Source organism: Acomys russatus, chromosome 19 (genome assembly GCF_903995435.1).
Source record: "Acomys russatus chromosome 19, mAcoRus1.1, whole genome shotgun sequence".
In the NCBI taxonomy this organism is placed as follows: domain Eukaryota; kingdom Metazoa; phylum Chordata; class Mammalia; order Rodentia; family Muridae; genus Acomys; species Acomys russatus.
This window is the reverse complement of record NC_067155.1, coordinates 38,395,585-38,415,169: the sequence shown is the minus strand read 5'-3', so window position 1 is coordinate 38,415,169 and position 19,585 is coordinate 38,395,585. Positions and strand designations below refer to the sequence as shown.

Genomic DNA, 19,585 nt, shown 5'->3' with positions numbered 1-19,585 from the left:
AGGTGCTTGTGGACACGGCTCATGTATACTGGAACAAGAGAGGTAGGGCAGAGAGGCAGGCTTTGAATATTCCTTGATGGAATTTGGCCTTATGTCACTGGGCTTTCCAGATTTTCCTTGGACACTGGTCTGGTTCATGGGAGATGAAGGAGGAGGCTTAGGAGACTCGGGGTACAGAAAATGAGGACTGTACCCTAAACCTGAGCACTGCATATGTAGGTCTCTGGTCTCTATGTGTGTCTCTGTGTGTCTGCAAATCTGTCCCACCATCCTTTGCCTCCTGTTTGTGTGATTGTTTGTTTGTATTTGATCTTTCAGACAGGATCTCTCAGTCTGGCCTCAAGCATATGATCCTTCCTGCTGTAGTTTTCTGATCCTTAGGGATTTTAAAGGCACAAGCCATCATATCCAACTCCCCGTCCCTATTGTCCCCTCATCTCTCTGTCTCTTTGCCTTTGGTGTGTCTCTGGAAGGTAGGTCGGCTGACTTTACCCCACTCAGTTGGATCGTTTAATATGGGATTCTAGGAAGAACCATGTGTGGAGACTTCGTCTATTCCCTTTGCTTCTTTTCCAGATGTTTCCTTTCGTGCTCTGGTAAGGGTGAAATAGGAGAGGGAATCTTAGGTGTAGTTCAAATCCCACCTCTAAGCCAGGAGGCTTGGTGGTGTAGACCAATATATATGTATGTCTGTATATGTGTATATATATATGCTTATATTGTATATATAATTTATATTGTATATATGACATGATATGTAATATAATGTATAATATTACAAGTTTGAAGACTTAAAGTGAGTTCATAGTGGGCTTGGGCAATTTAGAGAAACCATAGCTGAAAGAAAAAGATACGAACCAGTTCAGTGGTTTGTGACATGTGTGGTAAGTTTCACTCCCAATCATCTCCCGGTGGGGCTTCAGAGAAGCCAGTCGCTATCTTTGGATTGTCTTCTATAGAATGATGCCACAGCTTGTCTGTTGTGCAGCCATAGCCAAAGCAACATGGGATTGATATTAAAAGGCTTCAGTGCACAGGAACCTTCCATTCTGGGATCCTGAGACCAGGAGAAGGGTGCTCTGTGAGGCTGTTCCCACTGTAGTGAACGGAAAGCTGAGGCTAGGGATAGAACTTGGGAGTGACTCTCTCACTGTCCAACTTCCTGGGGCAGTGACTTGGCCCTCACAGAACAGGAGAAGGCAGTGTGTGCACCAGGTTCAGTTGGCTTCAAGTGGTGGGAGAGGTGGTCTTGATGTTCTCTGGTCACTGCAGATGGATGACGTGGTTCTGAGAGCAGAGGGGCCTGTAGGAGGAAGATGGGGTCTGAGAGAGGAAGTGAGGGCCGGATGGAGGAGGGGAGACCTTGTGGGAGGAGGCCTCCGAATTCCTCACACTCCAACCGGCAGCAGTGTGGGATTGCTCATGTCCCAAGTGCTGCTGACAGCAACACCTATTGAAAACCTATTTCCAAAGGCTGAGGGCAGTGCCTGGGGACCTAGTGTGACAGAAATGGAAGGAAGAGAAGGGAAGCAAGGGGCCAGCCTGTCCTGCACTTGTCTCTTCCTTAAGTGTTCTGCTGTTTCTGAGAGTCCCAGCTCCCACAACAGCCTCAAGTGCAGTACCAGGAAGGAAGAATGTGGAGTAGGGGTGGCCGACTCTTTTGCCTCACCTCATTCCTATGGGAAAACAATTTTCCCTGAGCCTTTCAGTTGTGTGTGAAGCAAGTTTAAAAAACCAGAACCCCGCTGGGGCGTGGTGGTGCACGCCTTTAATCACAGACAGCACTGGGGAGGCAGAGGCAGGCAGATCTCTTGAGTTTAAGGCCAGCCTGGTCTACAAAGCAGAGTCCAGGACAGCCAGGACTACAAGAGAAACTCTGTCTGGAAAAACAAAAACAACAACAAAATCCAGAATCCTGCCTAGTACCTCCAACACCCTCTATCTCTGGCAAGAAATTCCTAAACTGTCATGTTTCTATAAGTTCACTAAATGTCAACAGCTCTTCTTGCTTGTGTGAATGAGTGTATATGCACCACATGCATGCAGTAGACTGAACAAGCCAGAAGAGGGCATCTGATTCCTTGCACCTAGAGTAGCAGACAGTTCTGAGGTGCTGGCCCCTAAACGTGGGTCCTCTGCAAGAGCAGGAAATGCTCCTTAACTACTAAACCATCTCTCCAGTCCCATCATCTCCTCTACAGTATGATGAGAACTGTTTGTTCCATATAATATGTGACTTACTAAAAACACATATTTTGTCCTTTTTTTTTTTTTTTTCCTCCTTTTCTGAGACCTGGGAGCAGTGGATATTTGAAAAATTTAATTCATTTTCATAACTGTGTCACAAGAGGAAAGCTGAAGAGGTTCACTTGAGCCCATAGAAAGGATCTTGTGTTTCTGTCCTGTGTACCCTACAGATAGAAACCTTAATCTGGTGACGTCGTGCAGAGCTTGGCCCCTAGCAGATTTTGTGGTGTGATGTACTCCTGTCCCAACATCCGTGCTTCCTGCTCTCAAGTGCCCACAGAAACCGTGTCTCTGATCACTTGGAGTGTCTAGTGAATACCAGCCCTTGGGTTCTCTCTTAGCAGACAGTCTCATGTATACTTTGGGTCTTTTGGTAACAAGTGGATGCTTTGTATGTAGAAAGGAATGTCCCTCCGAACCCTCATCTGAGACACACGTAGCTGTTACTTGGTATTGAATGTGGATGTGAAGCCATTTCGTCACATTTAGATTTCTCTTGCATACGTACCAGCCGTGGGGTGATGACTGTTGGATCATAGGAAAACAATCTGTGTTTACATTATTTTTGTTGTTGTTGTTTGTTTCTTTATTTTTCAAGGCAGGGTTTCTCTGTGTAGCCTTGGTTGTCTTGGAAGACAGGGTTTCTCTGTGTAGCCTTGGTTGTCTTGGACTCACTTCGTAGACTCACAGAGATCCACCTACCTCTGCGTGCCAAGTGTTGGGGTTAAAGATGTGCGCCACCACACATTTTTGAAGAGCTTGAGTACTACTTGGTAGCATGACTATCCCAATTTCACACACCAACAGAAGACACCAGCATTGCTTTCTTCCTATGTCCATTGTAATCTGACCCCTGTAACCCCCTGTAACGTGTCATTGCTTTGACTTGATCTTTCTCTCAGCTTTACTGGGGCTGCAGGAAGTTTGTCCTCTGCTGCATCCAACCCCTCAGGCAAATTCTACCATAGGAACATGGGCTTGAGCTGGTGCCTAGGACTTTCTGCACTGCAGAAGACGCTACCCTGCCAACCCAGCACCTGCTTTTTCGTTGTGCTATTCACACCTTACAGGTTTCACCTTGTTTTTACATGGCTGAGTTTGCAGAATTCACTCTTTCTCTTAAAGCAAACCTTACAAACAAAACACATACTCAGCTACAAATTCTGTGTCTATTGTAATTCCTTGGAGAGCTCTTTAATGGTGATTTCTTCCATCACTACATTAATACAGAGGTAAGATACTTGTATTGAGTTTAAACTGTCCCACGGACCAGAATGCAAGTCAAGCCTTAGCTTCTATGCGATACTGGTAAGATACAGACACCTAGGGAAATGCACTCTGTTTCCAGTGCTGAGGCCTTGGGTTGACAAGAAGTGTGTCGTTGCAGGGGTTGGTGTCATTTGAGGATGTAGCTGTGGACTTCACCTGGCAGGAGTGGCAGGAGCTGGATGCTGCTCAGAGGACCCTCTACAGGGACGTGATGCTGGAGAACTACAGCAGCCTGGTGTCCTTGGGTGAGTCTCGTTCCCTGGCAGCTCTCAGCAACTACTGCCCTCTTGATTGAGAAGCCTAGGAATTGTTGCTAACTTTTAATACCAAATTGATAACATATTTTAGCTGGCACATGTTAATGCTCTCTCTCTATATATATATATAAAGAACTGTGTGGCTTTGCAGTACACTTAGGCAATGTGTGATCATCAGATGAAGCCAGTTGGCAAGTCGGCCAGTGTAGAGACAACTCGTTCATAGCAGGTAGGAACATTTGAATTCTCCTGATAGCTATTTTGAAGGATTTAAGTAATTGTTGTCAAGTACATCACCACACTGTAGAACGTAAGTTCTGTGTCCTTTGCCTGTGGTCCAAGAGCAGATACTAACCATCCCCTGTCTTCCCCCTAGTCCTCTCCATCTGTGCTCTGCTCTGGTAACTGCCATTTTCTTTGAGCTGGCAAGTATCATGAGGACTTGTGGGATTTTGCTTTTTTTGTGACAGACGTGCCTCCTTTATCTTGTGTCTTTCCTGTATGGACACGAATCATCTGTTTACTCTAATTATGGAGGAAGTCTATAGCCCAAGAAAATATCCATCTCTTCCAGTCTGGTGAATTGGAAAGTGTAGTTGTTGTAGTCAGGGAGCCAAAGTGACTGTCGGGTAGTGGTGACCCTGCAAACTCTATGGCACATGCGCCTGGCCAGAAGGGGTCGCTAAAGAGCCTCTCTTGATGGGCTGATGATGTCTGCTGAGGGGTTGTTAGTGGCTTCCTTACCAGGGTCAGAGACCTAGATAGTTGCTGTATCTCTTTATTTCACTGCTGTATTTGTGTACCAAGCTCTCCTGTGGGTCACCAGCTATTCAGCTTTAAGATAGTGTGGTCATTGCTGGCTTGCAAACAGTGAGGTAAAACCTGACAGTCTTGACAGTGTGCTCTCCAGTTCTTTTCCTGGGCAGATGTTCCTGTTGGTGAGGCGATGCCTAAGAAAGCATGTTAGGATGTCAGTACTTCCTTCTGGTGCTTTCTGGGGGCAGCGAGGTAAGAAGAGGCCACTGTGGCCTTTTCTTTGCAGATGCTTTTGAGTTTGGTGTGATTCCCCTTTGCTGATTTTGCTTTGATGGCTGTGCATCTGGCAGACATCAGAATACTCTTCGTCTGCCTCCCTGTGCCGGTGTGTGTGGTGCAGTGGTTCTCAATCTTTCTAATGCTTTGACCGTTTAAGACAGTTTCTCATGCTGTGCTGATCCATAACCAAACATTAGTTTGGTTGCTACTTAATATCCGTGATTGTGCTACTGTTATGAATTGTAACATAAATATCTGACATGCAGGAAGGATATCTGATATGCAGCCCCTGTGGCAGGGTTAGACTTACCCCTTAAGGGATCGAGACCCACAGGGTGAGAGGCAATGATCTCTTCCAGGGACATCAGCATGTCAAGCTTCACATTTAAGCCTTTGGTCTACTTACGGTTTTCCTTTTTTCTTGTTACACATTTGGAATGCAGTTTCTCAGGCTGGCTTTGAACTCCATCTGTAGCCGACAGTGACCTTGACCTTCTGACTCTCCTGCGTGCGGGAACGTTCAGGCTTGTGCTAGCACGCTCAGAGCTTGATCTGTTTAGTTTATTTCTGTGTAAAGTAGAGAGAGATGCGCTCATTAGCCTGAGTAGTCCATGTTTCTCTGCAAGGCTTACAGGTGAGAACTGCCCTCCTGGTTATAAAGTCTTGAAACGTTGGTGAAAATCAGCTGTATTAGTTAGCTTTCCATCTCTCTGACAGAACACCTGAGGAAAATCTTAAAAGGAAGATTGATTCTTTTTTAAATTAATCAGTTTATTTATTCACTTTACATCCTGGTTGTAGCTCCATCCCTCCTCACCTCTCAGTCCCCCTTCCCCCACCGCACAACCCCCCCCCCTGCCCCTGATTCCTCAGAAAAAGGGAGCCCCACTTCCAATCCACCCCAGCTCATCACGTCGCTTCAGGACTGTCAGGACTGAGCGTGTCCTCTTCCTCTGTGGTCTGGCAAGGCAGTCCCGCCATGGGGAAGTGATCAAAAAGCAGGCAGCAGAGTCCATGTCAGAGGCAGCCCGTGCTCCCCTTACTAGAGGACCCACATGAAGCCTGAGCTGCCCTCGGCTACATCTGTGTAGGGGGCCTAGGTCCATCCATGCCTGATGCTTGGATGGTGCTTCAGTCTCAGCAAGCCCCTCTGGGGCCGGTTAGTCGGCTCCGTTGTCTTGGGGAAGCTTCTGTCTCCTCCCTTTTTTCAAGACTCCCTCTGCATTGCCTAGCGTTTGTCTGTGAGTCTCAGCATCTGTTTCAGAGCGCTGCTATGTGAAGCCCCTCCGAGGACAACGATGTTAGGCTTCTGTCTGCCAGAATAGCAGCGTATCATTAATAGTGTCAGGGTCTGGCTCTCTTCCATGGGGTAGGTCTTGGATTGGGCGAGACATTGGTTGGACCTTCCTTCACTCTCTGTCTCTGTTTTAATTCTGGCTGTAGTTTCCTAAGGTTTCCATGGTTTCTCTGGGCCACGTCACTTTGTCCTGTAGTGAGGAAGAGCATATGGCAGGGAACACATAAACTAAGATATGCTGCTTGCCTCACTGCTGTCAGAAATCAAAGAAAGGAGGTTCTGACATGCCAGCATCCCTTTTTTTGCCATTGCCTGGAGGCCTCATTTCTTTCTGCTAGACTGTACCTGCCAGTGTTGTCAAAGACTGGAACCAGGCCTTCAGCATCCAGTCTTTCGAGTGCATTTCCAATCCCCAGTACAACCCCGCATTGCTGGGGTTTTGGGTGGGGCTGTCCCTTCTCCTTTTGTGCCAGTCCCCTGCTGTCTCTGTGCGGTGGATTTGGAAGGTAGATATAAAAAGCTACATGTTTCTGCTTTTTGATCAAGGTGCTTTGCTAATTTCAGGTCTCTGGTGCTTTCACGGGATGTTTAAGACATTGTTCAGGGCAGTGTTTTTCTGTTTCTGTGGAGAAGTACATTGATCTTGCCATGAGCCGATTGTAAACCACTTTACAGTGTGTGGGTCTTGCTTCTCTCACTATTGCTTCCAGTTTGTTACAACGTAATGTGATGGTCTGTATTTTGTGTCTTTGTTTTTTACAATATTTAGTTTATTTTTACTCTTATAATTCCATACTTGCATGCAATGCATTTTTAGTTTTACAATCTGTTATCTTATGGCCTCTTATTCCCACTGTGCATACTCTGTTCTTTACAGTCCCTGCCTGCCTTCTCACCTTCTGTGTTGTGGGCTTTCCTTCCTTCCTTCCCTCCTTCCTTCCTTTTCTTCTTTCCTTCCTTCCCTCCTTCCTTCCTTTTCTTCTTTCCTTCCTTCCCTTCCTTCCTTCCTTCCTTCCTTCCTTCCTTCCTTTTTTTTTTTTTTTCTGACTACTGAGTTTGATTGTTTGCATGAACATATAGTGTGGTGGATTGATTCCTGGGACATGGGCAGTTTGTTTCTTGGTTTTCTGAGCTGTAGTTTTGCTGTGTATCCCAGATTGCCTTTAACTTGCTTCAAGTTTAAGTAGTTCAAAGTATTTTCAAACTTATACCTCCTGTCTCAGCATATTACATTGAAGGATCTTTTCTTCTCATGAGGGGAAGGGTGTGACCTCTTTTAATTTCTCAGTGTTTGGGAATTTTCAGACTGGTAATAGACTTGTTGGTTAATAAGTTATACAATAGAGCTGGGCACATAGTTCAATGATAATTGGCCTGCTTAGCATACGCAAGTCTGTAAAATCAACCCCTAGCATCATAAAATTGAATTTAATTAAATTAAATAAACAATAAGTAAATAATACTATTATTGAACCTTTTAAAAGTTCTTTAACTTTTTTTCGGTTTTTAATTTTTTTATTGAAAGTAGTTTTTTTCATATATTATATTCTGATTATGCTTCATCCTCTCCTCCTTCCAGATCCTGCCTGCCTCACCACCCACCCAAACCCACGCCCTTTCTTGTCCCCTCTCATTAAAAAACAAACAGGCATCTAAAAAAATCAAAACAGAAAAAATAGAAAGTAGCTATTTTGAATCGGAATATAAAATCAAAACTTCAGCAGTTTTTTTATTGTATGCATGGCATTTTAATTTTTTGACTTTGTATTCTATAAGTTTTTCATTTAGTTTCTCCCTCCCCCCCTCTTTTTCCCCAGTCCTTTAACTTTTTGCTATGTGGCTCTTCATAGCACAGCTCAAATGGAGCAGCCATGTTGCATCAGTGAAACGGACATCCGACTTGGGAAATATTTACGTGTCATTTTCCATTACAGGGCACTGCGTGGCTAAACCTGAGCTGATCTTCAGGTTGGAGCATGGATTTGGGCCGTGGAATATGGGGGAGACGCCACTCTGGAGTATCCCAGGTTAGTGACTGTGAGCTGAGGAAGGGGCATGTGCACGGTCCTGGGCATGCGGGACGGTCTGCGCCAACATCCAGTACCAGTCCGAGCAGCAGCTGCTGTGTGTCAGGCACTCACCTTATACAGTTTCCAAATGGGGGTCTCTGTGTTAGTCCGTCTCTGTTTTTGTTGTTCTTGAAGTCTATTTTACTAAACTTGTTAAAACAACAACAATAACCCCCCCCCAAAAGAAAACCAAAAAATTGATCTTTGTATAGGTTTTCTCAGACATTTTATTGTTGTTGTTTTATATGGGGTCTAATATGGCCCAGACTTGCCTCAAACTTGCTGTGTAGCAAGACTGGGCTCAAACTCTTCATCCTTCCTCTCCACCTCCCACTGCCACCGTGGACCACCCCACCCCACCCACTATGTAGCTTTGTCAGTTAGACACTTTGCCTAGATCTTTCATTTGAATTATTAATTGTTATTTCTACCTTGTTTTATATTGAAGATTTCTTTATTTCAATGCGTGGTCTTGAGTTGAGAGGTTGATAGCAGTAATCTGCATTCAGATGCATCTCTCCTTGAAGGACTTACACTCAGTGAGTCTGTGCTGATGGAAATAATATACTGGAGACAAGAGACACCAGGAAGATTTACCTTGAGGAGGGGGGAAAAACCAGGTGGAGTTTTATTTTAGGAAAGGCACTAAAGTAAAGGCATCTGTTGAAGAGTTATTCGTTTATTTTAGTTTATTTTAGTTTAGTGTTGTGATTACTCTTTTTAAAAATTTTGAACTAACCGGGTAGTGGTGGCACATGCCTTTGATCCCAGCACTCAGCAGGCAGAGGCAGGTAGATTTCTGTGTTCGAGGCCAGCCTGGTCTATAGAGGGAGATCCAGGACAGCCAGGGCTACACAGGAAAACCTTGTCTCAAAAAAACCAAACAAACCAAAAAAACAAAACCAACAAACAAAACAACAACAAAAACAAGAAAAAAAAAGCTGATGCGGGTGTAAAGACTTGATAGTGATTAGAATGTAGAAAGCAATTTAGGAATTGGAGGCCTAAAAAAAAAAAAAATCAACTGCAAAACATTTGTTTGTTTTTTAATTTAGGAAAGCATTGGAAGTTTAAGGCTGGGATGGCCTATAGGAAGTTTTTTCCATGCTAATCCCTGAATGCCTCGTGTCAGAATCCCAAAAGAGAGACTGTTTTCCAAGGAGAACAAGAGATAAAAGCACTTGGGATCAGGAAAGAGGTGACAGGACAGTATGCACTAGAACAGAAAAGCTATTGAGGACAGTGCTGCACAGGCCAGAACTTCCGGTCTCAAATCTCAAGTGGTAACGAGCTGAATGCCACAACTAGGTACTGACCGTAACGTGCAAATGCCCTGCTACTGGCAGAGTGGCACCTTTGTCATGGGAGAAGCCTGTGGTTCCGGCAAGTGCTAATACAGAGAAGTGACTTTTGTTTTCCTGACAGTGTCTTGGCATAATCAATTGGAAAACAAATCAATTGCAGTTATCCATGTGTAGAGTGATATACCAAGGGTTGTCCACTTTTGGGACATGATAACCAAGAGGCTAGGGACATGCTGACATTTTCTGTGTAGTAGGTGGGCACAACAGGAGTCCGTGGGTACTCACATGGTGAGATGCGGGTTCCTCAAGAAACGAACATGGAATGTTAGGAAGGGAGTCTCTCTATTCTAGTGAGGGGTATGGTATGCCCAGTCCTCACAGACATTGTCAGAGAAGAATAGTAGTAGCCCAGGGTCAGCCAGTTTCTTGGCCTCTAGACCATTTTTCTATCTCCATCTGTTTACTGTACCTTAGAGCTAAAGGCTTTGAGTCTAGGGACAACAGTTCACTAGACTGTCACAGCTCTCTTCCCACCAGAATGTGTTCCACAGGCCCTGAGCATCCCAGATCTTCCTACCCTCTTCTCTGCAGAGCCTCCAGGGGCAGCCCTGCTTTCCGTCAGTGGGGACAGAAAGGCCGACATCTCTGAAGAAGCAGTATGGTATCCGGCTGACACTCTGAAAAGCCTGAGCATAGTGGTGGCTAGTGGCTACTTTATGCAAATGCCTAGTTTTCTGTATTGAATTCAGGCCTGTCACCAACAACATAACCTTTATGGATCCCATCTATAATATAGTGCTAACAGATAAGGTGAGAAGACAGACATTAATGTTATCCTAAAGCTGCTACCTAGCAACCCAACAACCCACTGATGGAGTCCAGCAATAGTGTACGTGGATGGATTTTTTCCTCCTTTTTTTTTTTTCTTTTTCTTTTTTCCTATTTTTTCAGACATTTTTAGTATTGCTTTGTGTCCTTGTTAGGGTTACTACTGATATGATGAAATGCCACGACCAAAAGCAAGTAGGGAGGAAAGGGTTTATTTGGCTTCTCCTTCCACATCGTAGGCCATCACTGAAGGAAGTCAGGACAGGACTGAAGCAGGGCAGGAACCTGGAGGCAGGAGCTGATGCAGAGGGCGCTGCTTACTGATGTACTCAACACAGCTTGCTCAGCTGGTTTGTTACAGCACCGCCCACAGTGGGCTGGGCCCTCCCCATCAATCACCAATTAAGGCCGGGCGTGGTGGCGCACACCTTTAATACCAGCACTCGGGAGGCAGAGGCAGGCGATCGCTGTGAGTTCGAGGCCAGTCTGGTCTACAAAGTGAGTCCAGGACAGTCAAGGCTACACAGAGAAACCCTGTCTCGAAAAACAAAAAAACAAACAAACAATCACCACTTAAGAAAATTCTCTACAGCTAGACCCTGCAGAGTCCTTTTCTAAATTGGGATTTCTCTCCTTTCAGATGATTCAGGTTGACATAAAACTAGCCCACACATTGTGAGTTTATTTCTCCTTTTGAAGTCTTGATGGTTGGATTTTTATTTCTCCTTGTACCTTTTAATAGTTTTATTTACCCTTTTTCTATATTTGACTATCAGATTCTGTTTTCCAGCCTTTTAGCCTTTTCTACAATTTTTTCTTCCTCCTTACTGTTTTTAGCTTCTTCATTTATTATGCCCACATTTGTTTTACTCTTTGATTTTTTTACAAATTGTTTTGCATGCTTAAGGTTTCCCTGTCGTTACTGGTAGTGTTGTGTCTGTTTAAAAACTTTAATTATGATTTCTATGCTTGATTTGTTCTTGTGTTGCTTTTTTAGCATATTGATTTCTCTCTGGGTGGTGTTGGGGGTTGAAGCCATAAGGGAAGGCTGCTAAGAAGATCCTTTTTGTAAGTTGAGGGGTACTTTCCACCCCCTTTCTTCCAAAGTGGCAATTAATGGCACAAATGGCAGCAGCCAGGCAAACAGTGACACTTACTGGAAAAACTAGGACATCTCCTAGTGGAGTGTTAGGCATAACATGCAAAAGTGTGGGTTTAGTAATGATCTATGCACTGGAATGGCATTTAAACAAGTAGGTTCAGCAAAGAGAAACCATAACAGAAAATACAAACTTAAATAATTGAAGAAGCTTAGTGAGTTAAGTACTCATTGGAAAGCAGCGTTCACTGGAGTGACTGTGGAGGAGGAGGAAGGTCAGGAGTGAAGATGAAGTGGGAGAACCCTGTAGGACACAGAAGACCAGTCGTGACTGTCAAGCCTCCTTGACTATGATGAAGAGATGCAATCCATGACTCTGGTATAGAACAGAGAAATGAGAAGTAGACTAAAGACACAGAAAATATATTCCATAAATTGTAGTTGAAATTGCACAAATATATGAACAGAACAGAAAAGCGAAACAAGAAAACACACATCCAGGGACAGAGCCATTCAGAACACCACCCACAGCTGAGGTTAAAATGCAGAGCACAGAAGAGGAGAAGATAACTTACAGCCTAAGAGGCCAGGGCTTTGTTACTAGGATGGTAAGCCCATTTAGCCTTCTGGATCTTTTAACCGAAACTCTGATACCAGAAAGCACGGGCTTGCCTGTTTTCAAGCTCTGAAACAAATAATTGCCAACTAAGTTTTTACCTCCGTCTAGCATTGTTACCCTGTGAGTTGTAGAATACTTAAAAAGATCTTTTTGATGAGTATAAAACATGTCACACTTTGGATATTAAGGAATACCATGTATACTTCAAGGAATATTGCACAAGACCAAAAAAGGTGAATGTGTTCAGGGTCTGAGCAAGGTTTAATGCACTGGCTGCTTTTTTCAGAGGCTCCCAGTTCAATTTCCAGCCCCTAAATGGTGGCCATTAACTATTTATCCATAACTCTAGGTCCAGGGTCTCTGATGCTCTTTTCTAGCCTCTGCAGATGATACGCATATATGGTGCACAGACAAAACATGTATACACATGAAATAAAAATAAATAGAATCTCAGAAAGAAAATAAAAACCATGGATGTAATCGAAAGCATTGGAAAGAATTATGCTCACTACTAAAAACATCATAATGGAGACAGTGTCAGACACTGCTAACTCAGTACAGCAGCAGACGTGTAAGACAAGGAAGGAACATGGAGCAATTATTCTTTAACAAGACGAATTGTAACTGACTTTTTTCAGCTAATAACTGAACACTGACAGCTGAATTGAAAGAAAAACACTCCCAGCTACTGCTTAACTGTGAGCTTACAATACTGATAAAGGCACACTGAGAGGAAGAAAAATATTTTGGAGCAAACAATATATGAAAGAATTCAGAAGTAGGCATACTTACATTAGTTTAACCACGTTAGTCAAAGTAAATCAGAAGTTCATTGCACATGAAATATTCGACTAGTGCATTAACATGATCACAAATAAAAGAGAGTATATCCAAATTAATGAAAATTGATGAAATGGAATATCTCAGCAGACATCACTAAAATAGAAGAGATTTGGGGATTACTTTTAAATTATATATTTTGGTAATTGCAAATGGAATAGAAATAGAAAGTGAAATAAGCATTTAAACGCGAATATGACCTACTGAAAATCTGCAAAGACTACACTACACTAATCACTAAGAAGCACTGACAGATGAGTAAGTGTTGGTGCCTCTCAGAGTGTTTCACAAAACGGATAAGGAGTATGGAGTTCTCCCAAACTAGTTATATAAACAGTATTGGACAGAGAACAGGACTAGGTAGAAATATGAGAAGGAAATATACATATAAAAATTTCAATAAACTATAAATAAATTGAATTATTTAAAACATTAAAATACGCACTGTCATATGATAAAGGTCATTTTATTCCGGTGGTGTCAGGTAGTTTAATTTATGCAAAACATTATATGTGTGTGCATGTAAATAAATTTGGACCACACTCACATGCTTATCTTAGTTGATAGAGTATCTGATAAAATTTGGCATCTCTTCAAAGTAAAAAAAAAAAAAAAAAGAAGATAACATTTTCTAGTGGCCAACAAAAGGAAAAGGAACACGTCAACAGTAAATATTGCAGTCCTGTGGATACTGTATGCTGAAAGGAGGAAGCATTTCCTCTAAAGTGATGATAATAGAAATTCTGTTCTCCCATCTTGCTTACTTTGTGGCTTGAGAATTTTGTGTTTGCGCCAGTAATACGCCCATTGCCTCCTTTCATCTCCCTTGCATCCGACTGATTTCATATCCCACCATCACTTTTCCTTCCCACATTCCTAGACTCTACTTTCTAAACCCGCTGTACCCACTTTGTGCTACCAGTATGTGTGTAGGTATAGGGCCATTAACTGGGGCGTGTGTAGCCTGTTGGGGCCACATCCTTGAGGAAAACTGACCCTTTGGAGGAAGGAAGGTGCATGACACAGGCATCTCATGTAGGATTAGGTACTCTGGCAAACGAGAGGTGAAAACTGCACTAATCTATGCGTATAGACATTAGTATAGGGGGCTGTTTAATGCTGTAATTATGTAGTGAAACAAGTAGAAGTAGGTTGTGCCTGATAGCCTGTCTTCTACCCAACCATATGTTGTTCTTGACCTAGTTACCAGTACCAGGCATGGGTTCTATCTTGTGGAATGGGCCTTAACTCCAATTAGAGTGGTTGGCTACTCCCATAAGTATCACACTGCTACTGCACTGCTAGGCATATCGTGCTAGGCCAGTTACTGTAGCTCTCAGGGTTTACAGCTGCCTGAGACTGTTGCTTACCTTTTCTTCCAGCACTGTGATAGCGCTTCCCAGCACCACGAAAGTTAGCCAGTAAGGATGAAGCTTCCAGATGCGCATCAGCTAGATTTTCCATGTCCTATATAACTGAAGTTTGAAGTGCCTTAGAAATGAACTCTGGTCCCCACACGTGGATCGCTTACCCCTGGCCGGGCAGCCCTGCCAGGTCACAGAGGAAGAGGATACAGGCAGTCCACATGAGACCTGATAGGCTGAGGTCAGATGTTAGGGGAGGAGGGCTCCCCCTTTCTGAGGACTAGGGGAGGGGGAGGGAGGGAAGGGGCTACAAGAACAAGTTAAAAATAAAATAAAATAAAATGGAGGGGGGAAGAAATGGAGCCTTACCATCAAGTTCTGGAGCGTAACTAGGAGCAATAGCAGTGTGTTGTAATGTTGCAGCAGGGCTGGCCTGTGGGACCACACTGCCAACACCTTGGAAATGGACAATCCCAACGTTCTGGGCCTTTTGTTCAATAGCCTATGGCATCTGAAACACTATATTTTCCCCATGTGAGCTGTCTCCTTCCTTCCTCCCTGCTTCCCTTCCCTTCTTTCTTAAGCTTCTAAAGTAGGTCTTCATGAGGCTTTCCAAAGGTCCTCAGTGTTAGCTGTCCCTCCCTGTGTGCCTCTTCCTCTCGCCCCACCTCACTGAGCGCTACCTGCACCATTATTCCACTCTACTCCTTTATAACACTTGAGCTATGCCCTTCCTCATCTCCCCCCATGGCCTAGTTTAGTTTTCCTGACTTCTACAGGCCCTCCAATTTAAGCACACACGCCTACAGATTCAAATCTAGGATCTCCATATGAGAGAGAACATGAGCTGTCTTTCTGGATCTGGGTTATCTTCCTCAGAATAATTTATTTTCCATTCCATTTATTTACCTACAAAGCTCATAGTTTAATGTTTATTTATAATTGGATAAAAATTTTTATTGTGTATATATATTATAAATATACATTATGTTTATAAATATATATATACACACACACACATACATACATCATATTTTCATTACCCATTCTTCAGATAGTGGGCATCTAGACTGTTATTTCAACTTCTTAGCTTTGACCAGTAGTATATATGTGTGTTAACCATTACCCACTGCAATAAGAAGCTTTTCTGATAAGTTTGAGAGCAATGTAATTCTGTAGATAAAAACACAAATGGAATGCTCAACCTCCTTAGTCATCAGGGAAATGCAAATCAAAACAACTCTGAGATTCCATCTTACACCCATCAGAGTGGCTAAGATCAAAAACTCAAGCGACACCACATGCTGGCGAGGATGTGGGGAGAGAGGAACACTCCTTCATTGCTGATGGGAATGCAAACTAGTACAGCCACTTTGGAAATCTCTCTGGTGCTATCTCAGAAAAATGGGAATAGGGCTTCCTCAAGACCCAGCTATTCCACTCCTTGGAATATACCCAGAAGATGCTCCAGCACACAACAAGAAACTTTGCTCAACCATGTTCATAGCAGCCTTATTCATAATAGCCAGAACATGGAAACAGCCTAAGTGTCCCTCAGTAGAAGAGTGGATAAAGAAACTGTGGTACATATACACTATGGAATACTACTCAGCTATTAAAAACAAGGAATTCCCGAAATTTGTGGATAAATGGATTGAGCTAGAAATGATCATAATGAGTGAGTTAACCCAGAAGCAGAAAGAATCAAATGGTATATACTCACTTATATCTGCATACTAGCCCAAGGGGCATGTCCCACAAAAGCCTTCACTTACCAGGAAACTGGGACAGAGGGGAGGGCATCCTATTGGGACTCTAAATGAGAGACGCATGGGAGAAATGCAAAATAAAAGGATACAGAGGGTCCTAGAAATCTACAAGTAGAACAATATGATAGGCAGATTTGGGCCCAGGGGTCCCACTCAAACTAAGGCACCAGCCAAGGACAATACAGGAGGTAAACTTTAAACCCCTTCCCAGATCTAGCCAATGGTCAGAATATTCTCCACAGTTGAGTGGAGAGTGTGATATGATTTTCTCACGTACTCTGGTGCCTCACATTTGACCATGTCCCCTGGAGGGGGAGACCTGGTGGCACTCAGAGGAAGGACAGCAAGTAGCCAAGAAGAGACTTGATACCCTATGAGAATATATAGGGGGAGGTAATCCCCCTCAGGAACAGTCATAGGGGAGGGGAATAATGGGAAAATGGGGCGGCGGGAGGAATGGGAGGATACAAGGGATGGGATAAACATTGAGATGTAACAAGAATAAATTAATAAAAAAAAAAAAAAACACACACACAAATGGTTAGAGTGTATCTATGTCCAAGAGACAAATTTGTAGAACAGAAGATGGATTAGAGGGAGCTTTTGAAGAAGCTGTCCCCTAGTGCAAGAGAAAGGTGACTGCATACAGTGATCAGTGAGAGGTCCTGCTGTGGCTTCTCAGGGCAAGTAAGCAAATCTATAATACATGTGTATAATAGGTATATAATAGGTTTCTTTTATGAACCTACATTCTTGCTCAAAGCACAGAATATAAAACTTGTGTCATGTGGGTAGCTAGTGAAACAGAATCTTCCCACCTCACATAATGAGAGAGATGTGGTGTCAGAAGGTGAGTACACAACTAAGGTAATAGAGGGCTTGAGCTCGGGCTAACAACAGCAGCTAAAATTTAGTGTGCTAAATACAGTATCCAAGAAGTAGATGACCAGCCTTTTCCATGTATTTCACAAGAGTGAAAACAGCGAGGGAACATGACTTAGCCCTGACTTACCTGCCCCTGAAACACTTCCCTTAGGCTGAAGAATTGTGAAGAAACTTCATGATTATATTTGAACTGAATAAACAGTATATTAGATTTGTGGGTAGTGATGTATTTAATACTGTTTCAGGTGTTCTTGAAGTGTATGCTCCAGATAAGAATTACCTGGAAAATCCGGAGAGTCACGGGTGGCCGGTGGGAAGCATCGGCAGGAATCTGTCCAACAAAGAGATGATCGAAGTAGGTGAAAGATGAACATGAATACAGCCTTTCCAGTTGGAGCCTAGACGGAAAGAGTCCGGTGCTCACGGGTTTTCTTAGGAGCCTGTAGAGGGTGTGTCCGTAGTGAGCTGCGTGGGTTCTGACTAGTGAAGACCCTGATAATATACCTCATACACCCCTCTGGCACCCTGAGCACCTCAGTCTCCCTAACAAGTTTGAAAGTTCACATTATGGTGTTTAGTATATCTGACCAGGCATATATGTCTATACAAAGACAGTGTTATGATACGTAAACATATTTATGTTTAAGAAACCTCTAGTCCTGTGCATTGGAAATCTTTTATTTGCATAACACTAATTGCAAAATGGATCTCATGCAAGTGTTGCATGTAACAGGACTCAGAAGGACATGACAAAGTATGGAGCTGAGAGTTAAGCCCGTAAGAACAAGAGCTGCCCTCACACGACAGGAGTTAGGTTCCCAGCACACACGCGGTTCTTAGCGAGGGGACTATGACACCTCTGGCCTCTGGGTACCAGCCTGAATGTGCATACCCTACACATGCACATAATTAGAAACAGAAAAACTAAATCTTTTTTTTTTTTTTTAAGTGACAAAGTACACACGGGGGAAATGCACTTTTCTGTACAACTTTTAAGAAGTTATTGTCCTCACAGACCATTAGTAACTACATGCTAGAAAAAAAAAAAAAACCCTGTTGATATAAAACCTTGACATTCTTTTGTTTCAAGGCAGAAATGAAGGTTCAGCTGGAACTCCATCGAGGCACAAAACCCCATGAATGTAAACCGTGTATGAAAATGGCCACCCTGCCAGCACAGCAGCACAGCAAGCAGCGTGCATGTTATTCAAGTGTGGAAGCCTACGGATGGAAAGCATGTGAGAAAGCTTTCTGTTTCAAGTCAGCGCTCCCTGCACATCAGAGAACTCGTACCAGATTGAAAATCTATCAGTGTACAGAATGCAGGAAAGCTTTCCCCTCCAAGTCAGAACTCGCTGTACATCATAGAATTCACACCGGTGAGAAGCCCCACGAGTGTGAAGAGTGCGGTAAAGCTTTCTATCGCAAGTCAACCCTGACAGTACATCAGAAAACTCACAGAGGTGAGAAACCTTACGAGTGTAAAGAGTGTTGGAAAGCTTTCTATTATAAGTCCACCCTCACTGAGCATCAGCGGATTCATACAGGCGAGAAGCCGTATGTCTGTCAAGAGTGTGGCAAAGCCTTCTTCTACAAGTCAAACTTAACTCGCCATCATAGAACTCATACAGGTGAGAAGCCTTATGAGTGTGAAGAGTGCAGGAAAGGTTTTTCCTCCAAGTCAGAGCTCACGTCCCATCATCGAACTCACACCGGTGAGAAGCCCTATCAGTGTGAAGAATGTGGTAAAGCTTTTTACTGCAAGTCAACCCTCCGTGTACATCAAAAAATACACACAGGGGAAAAGCCTTATGAGTGCAAGGAATGTCAGAAATCTTTCTATTATAAGTCCACCCTGACTGAACATCAGAGAACTCATACAGGGGAGAAGCCCTACGAATGTAAAGAGTGTGGCAAAGCCTTTTTCTACAAGTCACAGTTAACTCGCCATCATAGAATCCATACAGGCGAGAAGCCTTATGAGTGTGAGGAATGCAGGAAAGCTTTCTCCTCCAAGTCGGAGCTCACTGCTCATCATAGAACTCACACTGGTGAGAAGCCCTATGAGTGTAAAGAGTGCGGCAAATGTTTCTGTCGCAAGTCACACTTAACTCTGCATTATAGAATCCATACAGGAGAGAAGCCCTATGAATGTAAAGATTGCAAAAAAGCTTTTTTCTGCAAGTCAGGACTTGCCCGACATCTGGGAACTCACACACATGATACTAATACAAAGAAAAGAGCAAAACATTTTCCTGTAACTCACAGCTCAACCAACCTCAGAAATGTCATACAAGTGAGAGACCCTGTGGCTATGAAGAATGAAGGAAAACTCCCTGCTTTAAGTCAGTCCACACTCCATAGCATGGACTTGTTAGAGTTGAGAAGTCCTGTAGATGTACATAATGCAGGAAAACTTAACCTCATAACTCATACCTCATTCAATATGACTGAACACAGATGAGACACTAATAATGTGGAAAAGGAAAGAAAGCTTGCAGTCAGCCGGGATCACTTGACATCAAGGAGTACCTGTAAGTTGATGACAGCCAAGAACACGTTAAAACTGCCGTAAGGGAGCCCTTTCTCAGCATCAGAAAACCCGCGCTGGTGTGAGACATTTGAGTCTGGAAAGAAGACAGGAAAGCTCTACCATAGTTGTCTCAAAGAAAGCAACTCATGCATCTCACAAAGCTTATGAAC

The 19,585-nt window shown here is 43.3% G+C and overlaps 1 protein-coding gene across 1 annotated transcript; it reads left to right on the top strand.

Annotated features, from left to right (window-relative positions):
- Nucleotides 1–1,272: 1,272 nt before the first annotated feature.
- Nucleotides 1,273–19,346, top strand: LOC127203341 (zinc finger protein 25-like). The gene is made up of 5 exons (XM_051162118.1): nucleotides 1,273–1,618; nucleotides 3,603–3,788; nucleotides 7,956–8,132; nucleotides 17,128–17,237; nucleotides 17,946–19,346. The coding sequence occupies exons 1-5, from the start codon at nucleotides 1,273–1,275 to the stop codon at nucleotides 19,344–19,346; spliced, it is 2,220 nt and encodes a 739-aa protein (XP_051018075.1).
- Nucleotides 19,347–19,585: the final 239 nt, after the last annotated feature.